The following is a 25284-nucleotide window of genomic DNA, read 5'->3' on the forward strand; positions in this document are numbered from 1 at the left end:
GGCAAGGCAGAGCAGGCTAGGACAGTCCAGGGGGCTGCTAGAGGTATCGCATGCTGACTGCAGGCTGCATTTTCAGTGTGAGATATTGGAAGGAGAAAAAAAGTGACTTTTCTGTCTCACTGGCACCCAAACATCTTTCACTCATGCTTGCTTGGAGGCCTGCTGGAGAGCCCTGCTGAGGAGCTGGAGAGAGACTGGACCTGGGCCAGGTGCGCTTTGTCTCTGTCGTCAGCACGAGGCTGCTCTGTTGGTGGGACACACCAAGCCAGCCAGAGGGTAAGTTGGGGTGGTCACCCCATTTTCCTGTCTGTGCTCTAGTTTTTATATTACTTTTGTGTAGGATAAGAACTCGTCAGATGCAGAGCCCTCTGGAGTTTGTCCAAGAAGGGGTGGAGGAGTTGTCTGGAAATGGTGTTAACTGCACAGGGTCAGCAGCCCACCTGTAGAGACAAAGACACTATTACACTTCTACCAACTGTGCGTGGTGAATGCCAGGATTGAGCTACACATCCTGTCAGCGAGTGCATGAGCAGATGACTGAAAGACACTGACTATTTGGGGGCACAGAGGAAGGGCAAAAACCATGCAGGCAAAGGAAGCAATAACAATTCAGGAAACAGGCAAGAGATTTGAAATGACTGGACAGAATCATGGACTGAGGAATGACTTGCAACAAGCCCTTAGGTGTTCTTCCTGGGGAGAAGACTGAAAAGGCCAGGATAAACCAGGAGTAAAATAGCATGAAGCCTCTAGCAACCCAAGAGGCCAGCAAGGCAGTCCTTTCTGAAATGTCATCATGAAATACCTGAGAAGCAGCACGTGAAGGATGTTTGCAGCACGTGCCTCAAACCTTGTTACTGCCTATGGATAAGGAAGGGTAAGAAATGCTTTTGAGAGTGTCATGACACTGTTCAAACTTCTGATGGCCACGTTGCATGTATTGGAAGCCACATTGTCCACCAATTAAAGCTGCCCATCTTGGTGTTGTTTGGTGGTGTGCCTGGCACCCCAGGCCAGGAGGCAGGATGGGCTGAACGGTGTCCCACAGCAGGACAGCACAGGGGGTGCGTTGCCTGGGGACAGCCCTGGGCCTGTGTTGCTGGCAAAACCTCTGTGTGTGTAAATGAGGCTGGGCTGAGTTGCTGGTTAAGATGAAGCATTTGAGCTCTCCTGCCCGTGCTTTCTAAAGGCATCCAAAGGGGATGTTGCGAAAGCTAGGATCCTCCCGGCTGAACTCAGGGACGTGGCCGTCAGGTCTTGTGCTGCATCGTCCCATGCCAGCCCTGGGCTACTGCAAAGTGGAGCTGGAGCAGCAGCTGTTACCTCTTGTCGCTGGATGAGAGCTGCAGCTCTGTACCGGTTTGCCAGTGCACCATCTCCTTTGGACTGTAGCAGCTACGCTCTGTCATTGCTTACTTCTGAGGGTGTTTTCTGCACGGACTGAACCGGAGCCTTGCGGTGGCCTCCTCGGGCTGCTGGTAGGTGTACGTTGGAATGAGTCACAGGGCATCCTCAACTGCACTGCAATAAACCTGGTAAACAAAGGCTCTACGTGTCACCGAGTCTTAAGAGGTGCGAGGCGTTTTATTACACAGGTCCTGTTTCATAGGCTGTGATTGTTTCTGAACTGTGAACTCCCCCAGCTGGTGAACGTCTGCTATTGCCATCAGCCACCTTCCCTCCAGTCCAAAATGTCTCTGGGAGGGCATATTGCACCACCAACCCCAAAAACTCACCAGCATCCGGAGATCTCCGTTCAGTCAGAAGCCAGAGGGGAAATCCGAGCAACGCGTGTCTGCAGAAGGATGCGCTGCCGTAGCCTGCCAAGACGAGCGGTGCAGTAGCACGACTGCCTCGTCTGTCGTTTGTGAGGGGGAACAGGGTCAGCATGTGGTTACAGATGTCATATGCTTGGTGGGGTTTGTCTGTCTCACAAAGTCCGAGCACCGTGGGATGCTGGATGGGAATGTGGGAAGAGCCAAACCGCCAGCAGCTGTGGGCACAGCAGCTTCTCTGTCAATGCTCAATCAATGTCCATGTGGGAATATCACGCTCAGACTGCTTTGAAGTGTGACTTCAAGAGAACACGGCCACAAAACCTGGCTCATGTCACACATTTCAGGTCACCTGCACATTCTTTTGGGCTTTGTACATAAGAGATAACAGATCACTGACCATCCCTGATGGAGCTTAAAGCCTTTATCCCTAACACATAAAAGTGTCAGGAACACTGCTGCACGGCATAAATGGGAAGGCAGCATGTATCAAAGAACCTGCTGGTCACCTGCTTGGCAGCACAGGCCCTCACATTGTCTTAAAGAAGCTGGCCATGCTGCTGTGGTTCTGCCAGCGTCCAAGCCAAGGCAAGAGTTTGCAGCCAGCAAACATCACACTCCTGATCTACTCCGTGTTCATGTGGGCACCCACCTGCTCTAGTGCTTGTTGGAGATGGAGGTTGCCAGGAGCCAAAACACCTTTCCAACAGGAAAATGAAACACCTATTTTGGCTCTGGGTGAGCTTCTCGCAAGATTGGTGTGTCAATGCCAGATGCTTGGTGGGAAAACACGGGCAGGAGTGGGTGTGAGGATGCAGGCAGTGGTTTCCCCACTCCTGCAGGGAACTCCTGAGTAAAGGCGGGCGCTAGATGTGATTGGGAGCTCATGTAGTGGGAAGCTCTGTCTATCCAAGCACTACCGTTTTGGCCTGTGACTTTGTAATGAGCTAATGGTCAACATTCGATGAAGTTCTCTGCTGGAAGGCAATGGGAGAGGATCAAACTGCTGCCTCTTTTGGTATGACCACCTGTGGCCTGGTGCTCTGCTCCCCACAGGAACATTCCCTGTGCCCCTGTATACACTTGTCACGCTGCCCTTGGCCAAAAGCTTACCCTTGGCTGAAAGTACCTTCTCAGCCTTCCTTCAGAGTCCTCAGTCCAAACGGGTTGTCAGAGCCTTCCCTGGGGAGCACTGTCTTCATCCACTGACCACGTGTCACCACTGGCTGCCTGCTTTGAAAGCTGACAACATCTAACTGGGGTGAGTTTTGCAGTGCCTTGTACTGCACATAATATCAGGCAACCACCTCTCCTGAGCACACAGGGGGTTTGCGTTTGCCTGCTGGGCATCAGAGACCCAGGACAGACACAGAGTGTAGGTATTTCAGAGGCAAAGCCTCCCAAAAAGGAAGCAATCCCTCGACAGCACACCTGGCCTTCTTTCTTAAAGAATTACTTACAATGAAGCTTCATCAAAAGGCAACCTGTTTGAAGAGTCGTGGCCAGTGAAAAGATACATATTATCCCATCGTGTCACTGTCATCTGGTAAGAAAATAGAACATGACCGGGGTTTGAGGCCATATCATGTTACCTCTAGGTAGAGGACTCTGCAAGACTAACCCGGAGCCCGCTGGGGCTGTCAGAAGGGGTAACGGGTAACTATGTGCAGCCTGTAGCCGGCTCATGTATAACGTGGCCAAGCGCTAGGCAGCGGCCTGGGTGTGGGAGATGTGATGGCCGTGTGTTAGAACTGAGGAGCAGCAGGGGTTGCACATGTCTACGGGCATCATGCTCAGTCTCTCTTGTAATAACCAAGGGGTATTTGAAAAATGGCCCCAGGGACAGGAGGGTCAATCTGGAGAAACAGCTCAAAGTAAATGGTGAGATATCGGATGTTTCAGTGAGTGAAAAGAAGGGAAAAGCCTGTAGCACCTGGTGACCTCCAAGGCGGAGGGAGGGAGCAGAGGGAATCGAGTGTGTATGCTTGTCAAAGGGAGGTGGGTGATGGAGCAGTGCTGGGCGGTGGGCAGACATGGCTGGGGGGACCACGGGGTATCCTACCAGGACACTCAAGGCCATGCCAAATTAGCCAGGGCTGCTTCTGCTGCTATAGCAAGCAGAGGACTTGGAAAGGGTTTTGGGTAGCAGATGGGGCACTGGCTCAGCACGCCGTGGTGTGCTTGCCGACGGGCAGCGGAGCCCCCCACCTGCCTGCTCCTGCTGAGGGAGCGGGAAGAGGGCAGAGCACCGTGCTGGGCTGCCTGCCCTCCGCTCCCTGTGGGGGTCCCTGCCCGCTCCTCCTGCCCGCTCGGAGGGACCCCACGGCTGCCTCTGCTCCCCCACCGAGCCCACGCACTGCCCCTCGCCGACCCCACAAAAAGGCCAGGCCCAGGCAGTTGTGTACAAAACCTGAAATAGTTTACTTTGCTTTCTTTTTTTTTTTTTCCTTTTTTTCTTCTTTTAAACTTTGCTCTAGGTTTACGTAGATTTTGTGAACTCGATACAAGAGCATTTGATATGAATCGGTAAATAAAACACCGTCATAGATAGATAGCCACGATAAACTTTGTTAGAAATGTACATGTCGCGAAAAAATAATAATACTAATAATAATAATCATAATAAAAAAAGCCGGCGTGACGCCCAGGCCGGCGCGGCCCTCGTGGCCCTCGCCCACGGCCGCGGGTGGCTCTGGTTCCCCGCGGGCGCCGCGCCCCGGTAATGTGTGTATATAAACAAAGCCCATAAGAAATGTACAAATATAAAAAGCTACAAACATTAATAAATTACATCGTCACAAAACACGGAAACACTCCACAAGGTGCTAGTAAAATAACTGTCTCCCTCCTCGTACAAGAAGTTACGCAAAGAGCTGGTACCGGCGGGCGGCGCCCCGGAGAGACTTTCCCCTTATAAAAAACCGGTGGTGGTTATTCCAAAAGCTATGTACAAGCTACATTCTAGGAAAAGGATGCCTCGGGAAACGCAGCTACACAGGGCGGCAGGGGGTTGCCTGAGAAACGCGCCCAACGCCTCCCAGCCCAACGCCTCAGCCCGGCGGCCGCCGCCGCCCCACGGCCCCCGCCCCGCCCCACCGGCCCCACCGGCCCCAGCCGGTCCCGCGGCCCCGGCCCGCTCCGCCCGGCAGCGCTGCCCCGCCCGGGCCGCCCCGCGCTGCCCCCCCGCTGCCGCTGCGCCCGAGGGCCGGGACCGGGGCGGGGGGGGGGCCCGGCGCGCTCCTCCGCGGCCGGGATTAGTATTAACTTTTTGCGGCTAGTCACTCTCAGCACTCTGAGAAAGGACATCTATATTAAAAAATATTTATAGCAGGATTCTGTACACTCCGACCGCTGAAAGTTAAAGGGGTTCTTGTGGTGGTGGCCCAGAGGACGCGGCAGCGGCCCCGGGCTGCCCGCCGGCCCGGCCGCTAGAGCAGCAGCTTCCCGTTCCGGTGGATCTTCAGGATCTTGCCGAGCCGCTGCTTGGCCGTGGCCATCCCCTTCTTCGTGCGCTTCCCTGGAAGGAGAGCGGGGAGCGGGGTGAGCGCCCGCCCCGCCCCGCCCCACCGCAACGGCCCCGCACCGGCCGCTCCCTTCCCCCGGGGCCCCCCCGGGCCGGCCCTGCCCCCCCAACCCTCCGGTGCGGGGACCCTCCCGCGGCCCCCGGGCAGGGCTCGGCGGGGAGCACAGCACGGCCGGGGCTCACGGCGCCCCCACGCCCAGGGGGCCCCTCGGGGCACACCCCGCTCGTCTCATCCCCTCTGCTGGGGCTCCTCCTGCCTCCGCAGCGCCAGCCCCGCTGCCCCCTGCCCTCGCCCGCCCTGGCTCACGGCTCATGGGTGCCCCCTCTCCCAGCCCAGCCCCCCCGGAGCCCGTCCCGCTGCTCCCGGGAGAGCCTGCACGCGCACACCAGCACCCCGCAGCTCCTGGCACCCGGCAGGCTACTGCCGCGCCCGCCTTCGCTCCCGGGAGCTCCGGGCACCTCTCTGCCATCCTCCAAGGGCAACCTGCGGCACAGGGATGCTGAGCTCACGTGCCACCATGAGTCCTGGCCCAGCACTGCCCCAGGGACGCCCGGTCCCCTGCCCACCGCCCTGAGACCAACGCACGTACCATCGCAGCTCCACATTTCTCCTTGCCCTCTCTCCCCCTAGCACTAGAGAGACCACCTGCCTCCAGCCTTGCCAGCAGGACACTAAAAAGATGCACACACAGACACTCACACACACACACACACACACACACTTCCTACAGAGTCAGGCTAGGTCCACGGCACTACAACACGCCCAAAGTGGACAACATTCCCTGTCCCCATACCGACGAGAGGACACTACCACCACGAGACCAAGCCCCTGCTGCTGAGCTGCGTGGTTCAGTGAGGTCTGTGCTCCCTGTGTACTGGCCCCGGGACTGGTGCAGCTGCCCCACCGCTCGCCAGCTACCACGTTATGGCCAGGAACTCCCCGGGTCACCAAGGCACCCGGGACTGCCAGGAACAACACAAAGCCACGCAGCATCTTCTCTTCCCATCATGCTGCCATGGGTGCACTCGTGTGCACCACCTGCAGAGGCTTCGCTCCTCTCCACTTTTGCCACCTGCATTAAGTGTCCCAGCCTTAAAGACCACGACAGTGTGGGTGACACCTTCCATGGGAAGTTCCCTCATGCCTCATCCTTTCGCCTCACTCTTTAAGACTGAGAGACCTTCCCTGAGGAGGTCCTAGAGTTCCCTAATTCTGCTTCATCCCACCATCTCCTTCAAAGTTCCTTCATTCCTAGTGATGCCCAGTCTGGTAGCCTCCAGGCTCAGGACTCTCCTGTGCTCCATGCAGAGATGCCCTGAAGTCCCCTTGGTGCCCCAGCTGTCCCAAGACCCTGCACAGGAGGCCCTGAAAGTGCTCTGCTCCCTGTGAGGTCAGCCACTCACTTTCTTGGGACATGGCTCCTTCCCTCCTTTGAGGACTGAGCTATACCATGGGCAAGGTGTGATCCACATGCCTACACAGGCTGCCTTCACAATGCCCTGACTGGGTCACCCAGCTCACTGGCCAGGCTGGGGTTCAGCTCCATTCAGGACTCCTCTTCCCATCACATCTTCCACTGGCTTGGACCTACTTCACTAATGCCACCATTTCACCACAAAGATGCAATTCCAGGCAAATACGTTCATTCCACTCCGGTTCTGCAGACAGGCACAGGTATGACCAGCTCCTGGCAGGACCCTAGCACCTACCACGGGCTATGCATGTCCTCTTGTATGGCCCATTCAAGCTGCTCTGACGTTTTACTCTTTGCCAGGACACCATGCACTACCTCTAATTTGCTTCACTCAAATATAGGGCAACTCAGGAAACATCTGCCATGTTGCCCTGCTTTTTATATCAGGGTCTCTCCCAGTGGGAGAAATTCCAGAAATTCCCACTTAGTCTTCACACTACACGGTGCCTCTCCCACACACCTGCCTCTGTCACGCTTTCGAAGCAAAGTTCAAGCAGAGAATAGGAGGTTCTAGCCCAGACTCCAGGACAGCCTCAGCTTTCTAACGCTTTCCCTATGGCAGACAACAAGCGGCCTCTTCCTCTCTCTTGGCTTTGGTTGTGTAGCTGTGTTACTCCCAAGGTTTGATATTCCTCTGCTCCCTTGGGGCAACTCTCAAGACAGGTTTGCAGAATTGCACTGCTCTACACCCACTGGGTAGCATGTTCTTACGTACAAGTCAGCACAGGTATACAACCACCACCCAACCACAGCAGTGCCTGAGCTAGCCCTGGGCAGAACAGCCTTCATGGATGCATCTTCCCCCAGACAAGGCTTCACCAGACAGGCTGGGCTGTGATGTGACCACCAGGTGTTCCTCAGGAGCCTCAGGCAGGCTCAGGAGTACTTTCTAGCATGGGATGCCTCACACCCTGCAACAAACAGCCCAGCAGCAAAATGCATGCTTGGACCCACAGTGCCAGGACAGGCAAGGCCGCGGGCCCTCTCTCTGACCAGATCTGACCTGCCACAGCACTTCTACATACCCACGGCAGACACAACACGTGAGGGCCCTGCAAAAGGCACGGATTATGTGACCGGTTCACCCTTTCCCGGTCCTACACCATAACCCCAGGCGTTTCCTGGTACCTTTGGCGGAGGCATTGTTCTGCGAGGATGATGAGGGTCTCCTCTGTGTGAGGAAAACACCGGGTGCCATCGGCTGCGATCCCCTGTTAGGCTGGGCGACCCCAAAGGTGCTGGCCCCTGCGGTGTACTCGTGATCTGTGAGGCTGCTGGCATGTGACTCCAGCTTCGGCTCTGGTGAGCTGCCTTCCTGAGCCGGTTTGTTCGCGTTGTTGGTTGACAGCTTCTTTTTGGTATTTTTTTTCTTCTTGCCTTTTTGTTCCTCCTTTAAAATGACAAACATGAAGCTCAGATTAATCCCCAGAAGACCCTTAGGTATGGCAAGGGCCAGCGGCGTTGCTTAGGGTCCTGATACAACGAAACCCCATGAGGTTTGCCATGTACAAACTGCTGGGGGTCTGTTCCGATACCATCTCTCTCACAGCTCTCCCTGCTGCACTCACACATTTGCCTTTCTTGCATCTATGTATGTGCTTTGTGCAGAGCCTCCTTGTTTGTTACTCTGCATACCCTGCGGTGAATGGGAGCCAGCCAGGACCAAAATGACCCTGCCTTGGGAGAGCAGCGTAGTTTTGCATGAACAAATCTTTCGATGTTCCACAAAAACTGGCACCTCCTATCTTCAGGTATCTTCATACACTTTCACAATAGCATGGATGATATTAAACATCCCATTGATTCACAGACTGCCTCCTGCTAGGACACACACATTAACTCTCGACCTGTAACTGCACACATACATACACACATACCATGAGAACAGTGCTCTGCCACCATCCTGTTTCCCTTGCCTACCTTCAGTCCACTTCTTGATGAAACCCTGCTACCATTCTTAGAGCTCTTCTGCTCAACAGAAGCCCAATGCCACCAAAACCTGCACCTCCAGCAACTTGCCAAGGTGTGTCACCAGCCTTGTTCCAGCAGACCTTGTCAGCTTTGCGCCTCACGGTGTCACATTTGTGGGGCTATGTGTGTTAGGTGCTTTGCATCTCTCTGACCTCTTCAGAGACCAGACTCTTATCAACATCCAAAGTGCCTCCGTATCTTCACTGAACTGACCCATAGTTACCCACAGTTCACCAGATCTTTAGAAGCAAATCCTTACACTTCCCAGCAGCTGATTTCCACAGACAAGGCAATCACACCCGTCAGACTCTCAAATACGTGGTTCATGCACACTCCTTTCGGGCAGCCTCCTCCTACCTTAGCCTGGTAGCTATGCTCACACTTCTCTACACTTCCAATACATCGCCTGCTCTGCGCTGCGGCGTTGTCAGATATGTTGTGACTATTGGACTTTCATCCCATTTATTTCCCTTAGACTGTTGAGCCCTGTGGCACTGGCATGAATAAACACTGAGGAGGACTGGCACTGCACTGCTATTCGGGCATGACTCTGCTGCTGGGGGAGAGGGCTTTCACTTCCTGACAGCTACTACTTCTCAAGCAACCTCACCTGTTGTGACAACTTTGCGGCAGCAGCGGCGAGTCCAGTTTCAATGGAGGCGACTCTTGTGCCCTCTCGCACCGGTCTGTCTTGACGAGGCACCGAGGGGCCAACTCGTGCTACAAGGAAAGCAGATGCAGGTGAACCGTGCAGAATGTGCCCATGTGAGCAGCATAACCACAGGCTGGGCAGTGAGGCTCTGCCTTCCTGAGCAGGGAGGGCCAGGGATGCTGCAGCCTCTGCCTCATCCTTCCCCAGGACGCATGCAAAGGCAGGAGGTGCCAACCACCGCCAGTCACAGCGGCCTGGGGAGAAGCTACCAATAAAGATGTAGCACAGCTGAGCAATTTCACTGGCAGTTGCAGCTGCCTGAAGCCAAAGCCACGGAAGGGTTCTGCCTACACTACAGATACAAGCGACTCCAGCATCACTTCCAAATGGACAGTGTTTACCGCCCCATCAGCTGGGGGTGGACATGCAGTGCCACAGGCTGATGAGACATGGGCTGCTTGTCACACACAGAGCAAGCCGAGGAGACTCCCCTGTTAGTGGGCCACAGCAAAGGTGTCTAAGGACCCTCTGGCCTGTCACTGCCTCTGGTGAGCCACAACAAAAACACCCTTCCAGGCCAGCAGCTTTGGCTGAACCTGTGGGAGACTATTCCCACACTCTCTCATTACTCTTTACACAGTCAACACCTAAAAGGCACGGCAACTCAGCTGTCTGGGGTTTCACTGTTACACCGCTGCTAAGGTGGCCACCAATTGTTCCATCACCAAGAGTGTGAAGAAAAATAAACGAACAACACACCAAGAAATTACTTTTTCCTGCCAACTGATTGACGGAGGAAGGCTAGCACTGCTCAGCATGAGTCCCAGCGCATGATACCACCTCCCACTGTGCTGGAAAGGATTAATCCTTCACATGATAAAGAAATCGCTAGTTCTGGTCTTACAATTTCCACATTCTTTGAAAAATCGCTGGTTCTTTAGGGACCTGCATGATTTAGCCTGAGTCTGGGCAGCATGGACCATATGGACTTACCCGTTGGACTGTAAGGGGCATCATCTGAACTTTTCCTTTTCTTTGATCGGGATTTGAATACAGGATTATCTTCATCTGATTCGAGAGAAGGGTAAACTACAGCAGGAAACAAAGGCAATGGTTTCAGTGTAGGAAACAGCTTTACCCTGCACAGAGGCCCACTTGCTCTGTACAGGTGTGGTGACTACAGGCATCACAGCTAGAACAGCAAGGTCCCCCAGGGTACCACGGAGTGGTGACACAGCAGCAAGTCAGGGGACTTTCTCCTGCTCCCGTCTACACACTACACTTGGAGCTGCTGTCACTAAACTGAGACCAGGTACTTTTAGGATACACAGTGAAACTTCTCAGACAGGAAAAATGTCTTCCTCTTGTCTGTGGAGCAGCAGCACAGCTAGAAGAGACATGAGCAGGTTCCCTTATCTCAACATAGACTGGTACTGAGGACATGTCAGCCAACCAGTTCATTCAGCACCACACCTTCCTGGCCTGTATGACTCCCATACAGTTAGGCAGAGACAAATGAGACAGCGTGAGTATCCAGAAGATGAACATGAACCATTCTACCCTAGGACCCTTCACAGGCCTCTGAGATAAACACCAACCTATCTGTCTAAACTTTGTCCCAGCCTGTACTATGAAGTTTCTGCATTTTTTTTTTTTCACATGCGTTTGATTTTCTTGCCAGTTGCCATTTGTTACATCACTGGTGATTTTGGCATTACTGTGGCATTTGGCCACTGACACTAGAAGTCTGCTGATCAGATGTGGCACTAACAGAGCCTCTGGAAACCAAGCCTGCTCACAACAAAGACTCTCCATTCACTGGCAGCACAGACAAATAATAAGCAAATCCACCCCTCAGTAGAGCAGAGTCTTGTTCATGCACAGCATCTGTCTGTAAACCACAGCCCTGTCCAACAGCTTCTTGGAGCTGCCCTTTCCCAAAGCACCTTCCACCAGCACTACAACTGCATCCCAGCGCATGCAGCGTACTCTAAATGGCTGGGCAGCCTTCTGCAACGTGTCACAGCATCCCCATTTTGCCTTGGCATCTCTGTTAATACTGTGAAAAGTCAGACACCACTTTTCCAACCATAACAAATGATTTCTGATGGCCATGCTTGCCAGGCAGACTTAAACACACACATAGACTCTCCTGTTACAGAGCATAAACATCTACCAGCTTCCTGCCCTCTTTGGGACTTCAGGCTTTCCAGTCCCTATCAGTCTTCACATTAACACTTTTCTTCATTTCCTCATTTCTTACACTCAAAAATGCTTCTGCTGATTATTATGGCAGAACTGATATAACTGGTGCAAACTGGCTTTGTGCCCATTTCTGCTTGAGATGCTTGCATTCTCTGCCAACACTCAACATACCATTGGATCCCTTTTCCCAGTACAAATTCAACTTCTCACTCACCTTAGCTATTTTATTGCTATTGTGCAGACAAGGACATTTCTGTCACAAGTACCAGTACCTGACACACATTTCCGGGATAGTTTCCTGTGTCTTGGCTGACAGCTGCACTTTCAGTGGGCTTCCATGCTCCTTAAGATCTTTTGATTGTGACATGCCTCAAATACAGTCTCCCTGGGTGGCTCTGTAGTCAGTCTACCTATCATACAGTGTTTGCTTAATTTTGCCGTGCAGAACTCTTGCTATTTGCACTTTCCAAAATACCCAGTCGGTTTCAACGTGACAGAAAGTGAGCAAGCGTATCATGAGAAACATGGGGGATATTGCAAACATGCACAAATATGTACATGCACACCCAGGCACACACTCACTCAGACAGCTTCCTTTGTATTTACCGTAATCTGAATCTTTAAAACAGGCATCTAAGTGGTCCTGATCTTCATCGTAATCTTCGATGTCAATACTGTTCTTTGTGCTTTTCTTTAGCAACCGCTTGCCAGCATTTTTGTTGCTGCCACCACCTGTTTTTTTAGAGTTTTGTGTGGAGATGGAGTTATTCTTCGCCTGATTGGTACCCCACGATGTCTGGAGGCAGGACTCTGACGACTGGAGGTTTGCCATCGACAGCATGCCCTGGATTGCTTCTTGCGTGCTGGGTGAGGCAGGTGGCTGACTGCGGGGAAACATTGAGAAATGAAAGAGCTATTAGCAATTCCAGAAAAACACAAACCCCTCACAAACAGTTGACTCCTTTCACTGCGCAGTACTGCTAGAGGAGATTTCCTGATTACTGCCCTTCGAGCAGCTGGGCATGCCACAAGTGACACCAGTTATTTTTATGCTCACAGCAATATCACACACAGCATGTGAGATTTGGGGTTGCTGCCCCGGCAGCCAGGAGGCTGTGCCCCACGTGGGCAGCTCCCTGCGGGGGGCTGTGCTGTCGCTGGTGGGTGAGGACAGGGCTCAGGTAACTTTCCAAAGCCTGTAACAGCATTCCCAACAACACAGTGCCTCTACTAGCGACTCCGGGGGCTTAGGGGTCAGCCCTAGAGGGGAATGTCCTGGTGGGCTCCTGCTACATGCTGCCAAGCAAGTGGAGGAAGAATTTGAACAACTGGAAGGAAGCTCATGACCACGGGTCACAGTTCACACTGGGGGCTGTCACCTCTCCAGGATCTGCTGGAAGAGCAACATGGTAGGGCACAAGAAATGCAAGAGATTTCTGCAGTGCATTGGGAGGGTTTTCTGATGTGGATGTGGGATGGATTGATTATGAGAGATGCTGGAGAGATACAGACTGAATGGGTGGACTGCAGGATGGGTGGAAACCTTGCTTTCATTAAACTTGCTTTTTGGTATTTTATTGCCAGTTGTCAACAGGCACGGCACATCTACTACAGAAAGCAATACATTCCTGCAGAGTAGGCTGAAGTCAAACAATGTGTAAATACTGACTGGCATGTATGCTTAGTGAGGTGGGAAAGCACGCTCCCACAACATAGAAGGACATAGAAGAACGATAATCTTGTCAGAGAACACCATCCATTAATTCTGCAACAGGCAGAACACATCATCAAATATTTCCAGAACTTTGGAGTTTGGGCAAATACTGAAATGCAAAAAAACTTGCTGTGGTAAGTTATGCAATAGAAGCCACTAACCTACAGCATTTGCCAAGCAAATTAGCAGCACTTTCTCTTACTTGATCTTAATTTAATCGACTTTAAACCATTACAGAACTCCAGATAGAGTTAATGTACAAGACATAATGGGAATTTCGGACACTAATTGCATTTATAAATAATCCTGAAAATGAGCTAAGACTGGCGTTAGCAGCTAGCAACTCAACGAATAGTTGAATATCGAAAAACGTATTTAGGAAAGAGACATTTTAATCCCCTCATTATCATGCCAGATGCCTCAGCTTTCTCCCTGTCAAAGGCGTATTTTGCACCATCTATAAAAAATTAACATATTTTCTTTCCATTTTTCCCCCCAACTGTTTTTGCAAACACCGGACCCTCAAAACACTGCAAACAGACCATCAAACACTGACCACTAAATGGGCAAATGAGGGAGGAACTGCCTTAAGCAACACATGCTTCAACAAATAAATTGTGGTTCTGAGAGTCAAACCGCAACCTGAATGGGTGGGAGAAATGTCTCAAAAAGACAGAGCTGCACACAGGGCAAAGTGTTTCTCATTAGGGCATGTGCTTGCGAGTACTTCCATCAGAAGTATTTCAGCTTTCTAAACCAAAAAAAAAAAAATCAAGAAGAATCAGGAAGCAATTTTTAAACTCTGGAAGGCCATATCCCCTTTCTGTAGCTTCAGCAATGATTTAAAAAAACCCACGGAAGTAAACTATCTGTGAGTTACAACTATGACTTAAAAAACATTTAAAATGTGCACTAGAGCAGGAGCAAAGCAGCCAGAGTGCTTCTACCCCTGGCTCCCTTCTCGGCAGCCATCTGGCAAGGGTCCTTCAAACACAGTGAGGTGGCACTTGGTGATAGCACAGACCCTGCCACTGCTCTGCAAATCCCAGCAGCTTTGCTCTCCTCAAGCTAAAAAATTACGTTGTGGATGAATCAAGAAAAGGACACTTTAACAAACTGACCGGTAGCAGTTTGTGCCTTCTGCATGGGCTCCACTCCAGCATTTTGCATGGCCTCCTTTTTTGGGGTTTTATTGTTTCCTTTTACTCTTGTAAAGACAAGGACACATGATTGAGAGATTAGTTTCCTGCAATAACCATTTGCTGCCTAGCAAGCATCTGGTGATTTTCAGCTGTGTATAGTGCAGGAACTGAAAGATGTCCTCACTGGAAACTGCCAGCTTCCCCTGCAACACCCAGCAGCATGCGGTAAACCTTGGGGCAGACGCTGCGTGGTCCACAGGCAAAAGAACCACTCAGACGGCCAGAAAGGCATGGCCAAAGCAGCATGGTGGCCGCCTGAATGACCCACAGGGCTGGGCTGCGGAGGACGAGTCCAAGGTACGTCAGGCCCAGCTCCCACCGCCGAGCTGGTACGGAGCCTGGCGGGCCAGCCTGCACCCGCCCCGAGCAGCCTGGGCTCACAGGCGTGCTGAGGAGCCACGGGCATGGGCACCACCAACTGCCTTCCTGCTGCTGCTCCCAGAGTTGAAACCGGCAGCACGTTTTCACACTATTAACAAAGAGAAGCACCATAAAGGAAGGGAAAATTTGCTGTTAAAACTCATCCCAAATAAAATCTCCCCCAGGGCTGACCCTGGTCAGGACAATGTGATGAGGAGCAGGGAAGGGCAACTCATCACAGTGGGAACCTGAGGAAGATGACATTGGTCTGCATGGCATGGACGGCCTTGCGCCCTGCAGTGGTCTCTGCAGCTGTTTGTTGGGTTTAAGCCTTGGCGTCTCAGTGTCCCAGAACAGCTTGCCATTGCTAGCAGTATCTTCATCAGGGAAGAGCATAAAGCAGCCCTTCAGGCTACGTTTTTGGGGCTTTCACATTGCCTGCATTACCCGTCAAGATTTGACAAGAGCATCCTTTCCCTGACAGCATGCTCCAGAGCGGGTGGCAATAGGCAAACAGCCGTGATCGTGACAAGAATACACACAGCTCAGCACCAACAGACGAAGGTTTTACCTCCTTAGTTGAGTGTGGCCCCTGCACTGTCTGGGCACAGGAATGATCCCAACACCCTGAAGCTAGGAGAGGGTATCATGCAGGGAACTGGTGCCTCACTTTTCACGACCAATTCTGCTACTTCCATCTCTCTCTGAGGGTTTAACATCTCAAGGCAGGTCATCTCCTTCTTTTTGTAGGCAATTACCAAGCCTTTCACGCGTATCCTCGTATTTAGAAATTGAATTTATTAATTTCAGCAGAATATTACTCATTGAGAGGTGGCTTCTTCCCCATTCTCCTTGCTGCCTACACAGATGGCTGAAGGCACCGAAGGGCAAGGGGGAGATGAGACACAGTAAGCTCACCAATGTCTCACCTTGCCTCTGAATAACTATCGCCCAGTCTCATCTTAAGGTTAGGGGAAAAATAGGTAAGGGCAAAGGAAAGTCACAGGAACCACTAAGCATTTTCTAAATGTAAATAAGAACTAGCCTGAAACAAGAACTATTTCATGGGGTTACAGAGAAGACAGAGTCAGACCCTTCTCAGTGGTGCACAGCAATAGGATGAAAGGCAGTGGTCACAAGCTGCAGCAGGGGAAATCCCAGCTCGACACACAAAGAAAAGGTCCATACTGAGGATGGCCAAGCAGCTCACACAGAAAGGCTGCAGAATTCCCATCCCTCAATATATTTAAAAATCAGGGCAATGCCCTGAACAACCAGGTCAAACTTTGCAGCTGGCTGTGCTGTGAGCAGGCGGCTGCACTAGGTGACTTCCTGAGGTCCCTTCCTGTGGAAAAGAAGCAACTGCTTCCAACTGCTGTTCCTCTGGAATACTTCAAATAAGAACCACTGAAAAACAGTTGTGCATGTAAGGGGAGGCAATAAATCACCATCCTCTCTTTGTGATAGTATTTCCCTGTCATTTCTGCACTTCCCCTTGTCCTACCTGTGGTCAAATACAAATGAACCACAAAGAAGGAGTGGAGTCAAGACAGTAATGACTTATCAATACTTTGGAGAAGTCATGGTTGTATAAAACTATGGAACTCAAATAATTTCAAGTACAAAACCAGTATTTCCTTACATTTTTGAATCAGACCTGGAAACAACAAATAATTTTGCTCAGTTCAAGATCACATGACTACTAGTCCCTTCAAGCTTTTTTCCATATTCCATTCTTTCAGACTGTTTCCACATTTACAGTAGCCTTTCTGCAGGACTTCTCTTGTTATCTCTCCCCATCTCCCTACCACTGACACAAGTACGGGAGATGCAGCTCTTCAGAGTAATCTAAGTAATGTCAGCAGGGCATTTGGTTTGGTCAGCTGCAAATGACAGTCCAATATTTTACAGAATAAAGTTTCACACAATTCAGATAAGGTTATTGTCACAAAAAGCCCTGACCTGCTTTTTAAGTTACTGCTGGGGTTCAGCAGCTCCACCACTGGTCTGACAGGGCTCCATGCTTCCCACTTGAGAGCTGGCTCTCATGTGCACAGACCACCGTGTAAGCAAAGGAGATTCCACAGAGACCTACCTGCACTACAGCTATGTGGAGTATCCAGAACTTACATATATATATATATATATATATTTGTATATGTATAAATACATACATATGCCTACCCCTTATCTGCCTTACAAGTAGAGAAAGATGGAAATTGTTCCTGAGAGTCAGACATGACCACATTGGCATTATGTTGCGACACAGTATGTTTGCATATCATGTTTCTTCCATTTTTTAAAAAAAGCACGTTATGGCCATTTAAAAAGCCTAGCATAATTATGAAGTGAAACATAGTAATTTCATTTATCGGGAGCTTTTTTCAATCAAGCTGCAACACACACTGCCAAAGCCTAATTGTTTATACAAGAGCCAAAATTGATATGACACATTCCCACTGAACTGCCACAAACAGTGTAGTAATTTATGCAGAGTTTAGTTACGTGACTGCGTTTGTGACTTTGATTTCAGAAACCACAAAGTCTTCAAATACACTAGGTACACAGCCCAGGCTGAAGGGAATAAAAATGAAAGGCCTGAGTCCTACTCCATTACTGAGTGGCAGTTTGAACTCATTGCAGACAGCAAAAGACACCTCCCAAGCAAGGAAGAGAATCTTTGAGGGCCGTTTCTTGAACCTGTTTTTTCTGCTTACCCTCTGCATTTCCGCACATCCTAAGCAGGCAGCAAACCATGTCATACATGGAATGGTTAGTAGTGTAAAAATGGCCAAGGCAGATTTCTTTTATTTCTTACAATGCTTGATAATTTTTCTAATTTTATACCAAACTTCAATATACCAAATATACCAAACTACCATACTACACTGGCAACTTTATTCCCAGAGTTAGATACACCTAACTACCTGCTGACATGTCTAATTACCCGCCAAAATGTAAGCACAAATTTGACATAAACATTAGTTCCATGATGCACCACAACACAGGATGGAAAAGCAATTCACAGGAATGGTCAAATAGACAACAAGTGCCAACGCGATTACTTCTTTTGAAGAGCAGGTACAGAGTTGGGGCCAAATCTCAAGAGATCAGGAAAATCTATAACCACTGACCCACCTGAGCTCAGACAACAAAAAATATTCTATTTCCTGGGAGCTGCAGACACATCGGTACCTTTCCCCATACTCTCTGCAATCACAGGAGGTGGTCGGCTGTTTTGATCAACCACTCACAGAATCCCAGAATCATCTGGGTTGGAAAAGCCCTTGAAGCTCCTCCAGTCCAACCATGAACCTCACTCCGACCATTCCCAACTCCACCAGATCCCTTAGCGCTGGGTCAACCCGACTCTTCAACCCCTCCAGGGATGGGGACTCCCCCCCTGCCCTGGGCAGCCCATTCCAACGCCCAACAACCCCTTCTGCAAAGAAATCCTTCCTAAGACCCAGTCTAAAACTAGCACTCCTTGCTAGGGGGAAGGCAGCAATGGAGGAAAACCATTGGATGACTAAACTGAGATTAGATCTCTTCCCTAGACATAGCGGCCTTGTCAAGATAAGCCTTCTAAGGATATGTAGTGACTATGTTACTATTTTAAAATCATTGGCTTTTTCACCCCAATTAGGAATGAAAAGAGAACTCTTACAGGAGACTCACATGCACACCTCTGTTCCACACAGAGTCACTGTGCTGCAACAAGTAATACTCTAAATGTTGATGCACAAAGACAAGACTGTCTTTCACAGAGCTGCCTGGTACTTCACAACTGATGGACTCTGCATGAAGCCAGTATATATATGCTTTAATCTCTTGCAAACATCTAAGCTGTGAAAGAGACAGTTGCCTAATAAATTGAGAACCAGATGTTTCTGGTTCCACAACACTCCCTCCTTCAGATTTGTCTGTAGCTCTGTCACCTCACTGCAACCTTAAAAAATTCCATCTTCTCTCTCAACAACAAAAAAGCTATCTTTTTTTTTTTTTTTAAACTCACTGGTAAAATTTGCTGTTATGGTTTCCCTTGGTAACTTATTCCGTATGTTCCTTTTTGACCATGGGGCGTATCTTTTGGAATTCTCAGTTATGGCTTTTAACTTCCAACCTTTCCCAGGTTTAGATAATATCTCCCTCTCTGAGAGAACCTTCTAATTCCACTTTAACAGGTCCTTTCAAATTTGCAAGTTGCACTTTTCCTGGGTCACACACACCCAACACCCAGCAAAGGCACAGCACAGGTGAGAAGGACAGCACCACTCTCTGTCCAGTCTGATCTCAACTCTCAGACCACCCCTACAGCTATTCTACTTCTTCCACAGGTTCTGTGGCTTTTTACAGCCAAGGCAGACCTAGAGAAAGATGCTCTTGGGGTACCCCAGCAACCACTGAATATGGTAACTGGCTTTACTACTCAAACCAGATTGGTTTTGCTGCTTTGCACATATAAAGTGGTGCAACGCATCTCTTGCTTCCATGCAACACCTGCTACATGAATCACCAGTCAGGTAAATGCTGCTTCAAACGCCAGCCTGGAGAACCAACATGTCCTGCCTGCCCGGTGAAGGTGGTTTTCAAATGAAGGCAGAGCAGAGGTGGAACTGGCTTATTAAAATGCCAAACAAGAACAGCCTTACCGTACGTTTCACATCATTTCCCACATCACCATCTAGCCTGTCATTCTCACCTTTCAGAGGATAATTCCTTTGTTTGCGTAACAGGCACATTTAGAGGCTAGAAACTTGTGCCAGCAATTTACCAACAGCCCACAGCTTCCAAAAGTGCCAAGGCTGTGGTCCCTGTGGAGCAGTGGAAAGTGTTTAGGTGAATATCTCTGGTTTTCTACAGACAGGGGACAAATCATTCAGTTAAGACTGCAGCAGCAAAGATCTACTTAACCAGCAGACTACTAGGGAGCACAGGGCATAAGATGGAATGTGTCCGCAGTGCCATTCTGTGCATGGAAGCCATAAACTCAGCTGACATTCCCAAAACCCCTTCCCAGGGATTTGTTCCTAAGGTTTGAGTTAAGCAAGACATTTCCACATGTGGAGAATCCCATTAACTTCTTTCAAAATGACACACATGCTTCTATTACCTAATTCTCTATCAGTAGTTTAAGACTTGGCCTGTAAAGAGTGGAGGTAGTGAACCCATACATTTGTTTTGAGACGGGTCCAAACAAAACCCTTGTTCCAAACAGTCCTGAACTGCAGGGTTTGAGTCTAGGAACTATATTTTCCAATTTTGCATTACTTTTCACTGCTCACTGGATTACTAAAAGATTGAGTGCTGTACCTTATTAACCTTATTCCAAAACATCCAGTATCGACTTCAATGTCCACCTGTGGTGGTCCCATATGAAGCACACCAGGCAAGCACTTCCATTTTAGGGATAGAAGTACCCATGAAACAGTTTGTTTTTTTCCAAGTGATGTGTTTTGGTGGGGAGAAGAATGATGACCAGGGGTGTGAGGGAGGGTAGATCATTTCCTATTTTCTCCTTTCAAACATTTGACATTCGGGCAACTGCGCGACACCTTACAATACCTTATGGAAGGAATGCTGGTCATTTAGATTACTTTATTACATTATTACTACATTAAAAAACATTATTCATGCCCTCAAGCTGCATTCACTGAGCTCTCTCTTCCTTTTGAATGATTCATCTATTATAGTATTATTGCTAAAATGGATGTTCAGCATTTACAGATGTGAAATGCGTCTATTTGTTTAAATTATACCACCAAAATCTTTCCCACATGCTTTCCCACCTCTCCCTCCAGATCACAGGATCAAGGAAGAATTTGCTTACTGGAGAAAAAGTAGTTACTGAGCTGCAAAATTTATTCTCTCACTCAGACGCACACAACCACAAAACAGCAATTTTTGTTTACAGGCAAGAGGAAAAAACATCCCTTGGTGCATACCTGTTGGTGTTATACTCTAAACCTCCAACTTCCTTGCTTGCCTGCAAAAGATCAAGAATTCCTGCTGAACTTCCACTCTCTTTCTTTACTTTGGAATTGCGTCCTGGCTTTGCCTCTGTGTCAATGTGAAGCAAATCTTCATCTGACGAGTCATCGCTCTGCAAATACAAGTAAAAGGCTCAAAAAAGTGCAAACTCACCGAGTTAGTCAACAAGAACAGCACAAAAATTTCTGTAGCCTGCTGCTCCTCCAAAGATACCGGGCTAGCATTCGTAATTTGCTTTCATTAAAGAAAAAAAATAGCAACAAACATAACCAGGTACACAGCGAAAAAACAGTTTCCTTGCAGCCTGTAGGCATGGTGGGTTTTTCTTTCCTCTTCAAACCCTGGAGAACCGGCTTTGAGATCTGATCCTGCAGATGGCATCAAACCACTCTAACAGTGGGGCTTCCAGGTGCTGTGTTGTCTCCTCAGCCCTTGCTCCTGTTCTTGAGGCCATGACCACGTAGCAAAAGACGTGAATGTGTGGCCACACCTCTGTCAGCCCAGATGTGCATCAGGGCACAGGTCTGTATCTTGCAAGACTAATAACACAGCCAATTCAGACACAGGGACAGACCCACTTCTGCCACCCCTACGGCAAGAGAACAGGAAGATCTGACAGAGGACTGGGATAGACACCTATAAACAGCGGCATCTGAGGCCACCGAAGGAAGCTACCTGCATCTAACTATCTTTCTGGGGCTGGTATCTCTATGCACTGTAGTCTAGAGTATAACAGAACAACTTTTTTCCCCATTCCTGCCCTTCTTTCAGGCCTCTAAAGTCCCAGCCCTTATTGCTTAGACTGCCAGTCAGTGTTCTCTCCAGGAACTGGCCTCCTGCCGTAAGCTTCTGCACAGGGAGATACCAGCATGCTTTTTCCTGTTCTCTGCACCGGTCTCCAGATGTCAACTACTTGCCTTACTCAGGCAAGGAGGTCTGCACTTGCTCTTGAATATCCCTGAGCCAAACCACGATGAAAAGGATTCCTTAGTTTTTAGGGCCAAACACCTACAGTCATCTACAGTCCTGTGTTAACAAGCTTCCCATCAGGCCTGATCATGTACAAGCAGTTCAAGCCACTGTACCCAATTTTGCTAGTCCTGGCTATGTCTGAATGCTACCTATTCTGGGCAGGCTGTGACTGCAGAACGAAGGAGAGGATGTGACAACAGCCTGTCCGAAGGCTTCGCTACTGCCATCACGGTACTGCCCCACGTACTGTTAGAGACATACAAGGGGTGCTTGCTTGGGATAGGTACAATAGTAACCATACCTTGTATGATACCGACTCCACCTTTGGCTTCTTAACAGGAGTGTGCTGCAGAGTGTCTTTTTTATCTGATAAAACTGAATTTAAAAAAAAGAAAAACAAAGTCATGGTTCTTGCCCCTTCAAAAAATAGCATTCCTAATTCACTTATATTTGACTGACAGTGAAGACATGGCTTTCTTTATAATAAATCCCATAGATTTTAAAGACTAGTTTTGGACAATCAACACCTAAGCTTTGTCATGCAGATACAGACAAAATAGGAAACATTCTTACAAGGTAGTTCTCTTTTTGTAGTGTTTTTCTTTCTTCTGATTGGAAACTCATCAATTTTTAGTTCACCATCATCTGACACGTATTCATATTCATCTCGTACAGGTTTTGCTTTGTCTTCTTTAAAATTCTGCAGTGACCCAAACACACTAGTATTCAGCTGAGTTTTCACTCCCTTTGAACTGAAAAAAAAATTACAAATCAGTAACAACACTCTGACTGGAAAACACTTTGTGAATTGACAGAGAGGAAGACAACGAGTATCCTTACGCAGAAATCTCAAGTCAACTTGAATACTTCCAGAGGTGCCACAGCAATACAAATAATTTTGCAAGCACTTTTCTGAACCTAATTTATATCTCAAAATATGATGCTGACTAGAGTAGCCTTGGCTGGTTTCAAATAAGGACTATATTATTTAAAGCTGTCTCAATGCATATCATGATATGCATAATGCAGCATGGAATTTGGGTTGGCAGAGTTCATTTAATGGTTTCTTAAAAATGTACCCTGAATAGGATCTGCCCCAAAACCACTTAATATAACTTAACTAGTAAGAACCTGAAGTGCCAAAACATGAGACATTGCCTGAATACTGAAGACACTATTCTCAAGCAAACTACCAGCCTCAAAGATAGGCCTTTGCTGTTATGGCAAATGAAACTGGATTCTAGGTAAAATAAATTCTACAGTGAAGAACTTTTTCCATCAGTGTATTTTCTACATTGATGAGAAAGGCAGATTTTCACCTTTGTGTACAAAAAACCTATAAATAATGACTTTTTAATCTGCTTTTTTAGTTGATGTGTATTGTCATATTTTTTTACTTACCCAAGCAACTTCTTATTAGAGAAAGAGAATGTAAATTTGTTGTCCTTATTTCCTGATAAAGGCGTCTTTTCTGATTTGTGTTCCTCTTCCATTTTTAGAAGTGAATCAGGTTTACTGTTCTGAAAGGCAAAAGACCCAAAACAAAACAATAAAATCAGTTAAATGACTTCTTGATATTTCAGAATCCTAGGCAACCTCAGAGAATACATTGATCTATATGCAGAGAAAAAGACATTCCCCCAGATGTAGTAAGTAATAGAGAATCACACTCTTCCATAGACTAACATGGGGTTTATTTCAGGGACTTGTCCCCATTCAGAAGCACTTCAGCACCAGTTTAAACAGTGCCCACCATAAACATGATGCCAAATTTAAATATTACTCTCTTAAAATGGTACAGACTGAGGTAAAATACTAAACACACATTTTGTGAATCAGAGCACAGGCTAAGGACACTGCTCAGCAGCACCATGCCTGCGTGGCTAAGGAGGGAATCTAGCACAGTGCCTGTAACCTCACAAATACAACTGCATTTTATTCCTAGGCTCCATTTGCTTCTTTCACACCTTCAGAAGAGCTTGAATTATGAATTTAATAATATCAAGAACTTGAATTATGAATTTAATAATATCAAAGTCATTCAGTGCAATGGAAACCTTTAATTATTTTTTAAGCATCTCCTTAATACTTTCCTAAATTGTACTGGTACATATTGATCTAATCACATAACAGTGACTTTTTTTAACACAAAAAATTTAGATGTCTCTAATGTTAATGATTCATGATTCTTAGTAGTTTCCCCATGTGAAAAAGCATATACTTTTATTTTGGGGAATCTGTTTGCACCTTTGTCATTACAAGTTCACAAAGCAGGCAAGATTCAGACAGATATTTCTGTGAGAAAGCCTAGTGTCACCTTGTTTTAAATGGTACCTGGAGAAAAAAATGTATTATTCTATGAATGAATTTTACTCACCCTACATTAGCCCTCCAGGAAGGCAGGCCTGGATTTTAATTCATGTGGCATAATTCATATTTCACTAACTCTACTTTTACGCCATCACTTCTCTGGAACTACTCCAGACTTAAAGTAGTGTGACTATGTTAAAGATCAGCACTGAAAAATCTCACTGAAAAATCAGGATGAAGACGGACAATTCAACATATGCTTTTGAAGAATCCACCCTTCCTCCTTTATCAGTGATTACTTGATTATTTTCTGCTCAAAATTTCTTCTTTGGGAACTGAAAATTGGTGCCTTATACTCTCTGCTTAGGTAGACCTACGAACATTTCTCCACCCTTGACTTATCACTATGTGGCAGAATCGGCAGCAGAATTTAACAGGAGACATTACCTTATATTTCCATTTGGCTTCTGTTTTGCTTTTATTTTGCTCTCGAACTTCAAATTTCTCCACCTCATTCTGCTTACTAGCAGTTTCCTTATTGGGAACACTTAAAACATTCTTTGCAGCCTGGGGAAAAAGTCAGCATGTACTCTTTATGAGGATGGAGTGCTGGCATGTTACAAAACCACATTTTTTAATCTGGAATATAACATGATATATTTTTGAAAACTCCTCTTCTGATTCATTCTTTTTGAACCCAAATATGAGATTCAATTAAATATTGCTGCTTCAGAGAATGCAGAAGACTAGCTGCATTTCTCCTTGATATAGCAACATACAAGAGCATGTAAGAACATGCAAATCTCCCTGCCTATTGCTCTATGGACAGGCTTTGCAAACTGCATACAAACTACTAGGGAATTCAAAAGCATTTTAGAAAAGACTTATGGATACTTCTTAACAAAGCGTACAATACATTACTCTGTCAGTGCCTCAGTGAAATCCTGGCCCCTACTGAAGACAGCAGCAAAATTCAGGTCGAATTAAAGGTCATCAAAATGAAACTTCTCCTACATGGGCAAAAATGGAAGCAAACTATTGTTTTCTCTTCAATAACTCATTCTAGAGCAAAACCTCATGCAAATAAGATGCTTTAGAAATGAGTTCCTTCATCTTTTGATAACTGATAATGGA

General features: G+C 47.9%; 1 protein-coding gene across 4 annotated transcripts in view; it reads right to left on the reverse strand.

Moving 5' to 3' along the window:
* Positions 1-4172: 4172 nt before the first annotated feature.
* The window catches only part of PHF2 (PHD finger protein 2), an 85476-nt gene continuing 64364 nt past the window's right edge, over positions 4173-25284 (reverse strand). For 2 of the 4 annotated variants that reach the window (XM_074879815.1, XM_074879818.1), the window contains 10 exons: positions 24598-24717; positions 23242-23360; positions 22414-22592; positions 22142-22215; positions 20823-20980; positions 12208-12485; positions 10390-10485; positions 9355-9464; positions 7902-8163; positions 4173-5292 (listed from right to left, as the gene is read on the reverse strand). In XM_074879815.1, the coding sequence (XP_074735916.1) occupies positions 5204-5292; positions 7902-8163; positions 9355-9464; positions 10390-10485; positions 12208-12485; positions 20823-20980; positions 22142-22215; positions 22414-22592; positions 23242-23360; positions 24598-24717 (1485 nt within the window). In that variant the 3' untranslated portion in view covers positions 4173-5203. The remainder of the gene's footprint in view (positions 5293-7901; positions 8164-9354; positions 9465-10389; positions 10486-12207; positions 12486-20822; positions 20981-22141; positions 22216-22413; positions 22593-23241; positions 23361-24597; positions 24718-25284) is intronic. The other 2 variants (XM_074879817.1, XM_074879816.1) reach the window with 2 other exon arrangements.

This window comes from Strix uralensis, chromosome 10 (assembly GCF_047716275.1).
Source record: "Strix uralensis isolate ZFMK-TIS-50842 chromosome 10, bStrUra1, whole genome shotgun sequence".
Lineage (NCBI taxonomy): Eukaryota > Metazoa > Chordata > Aves > Strigiformes > Strigidae > Strix > Strix uralensis.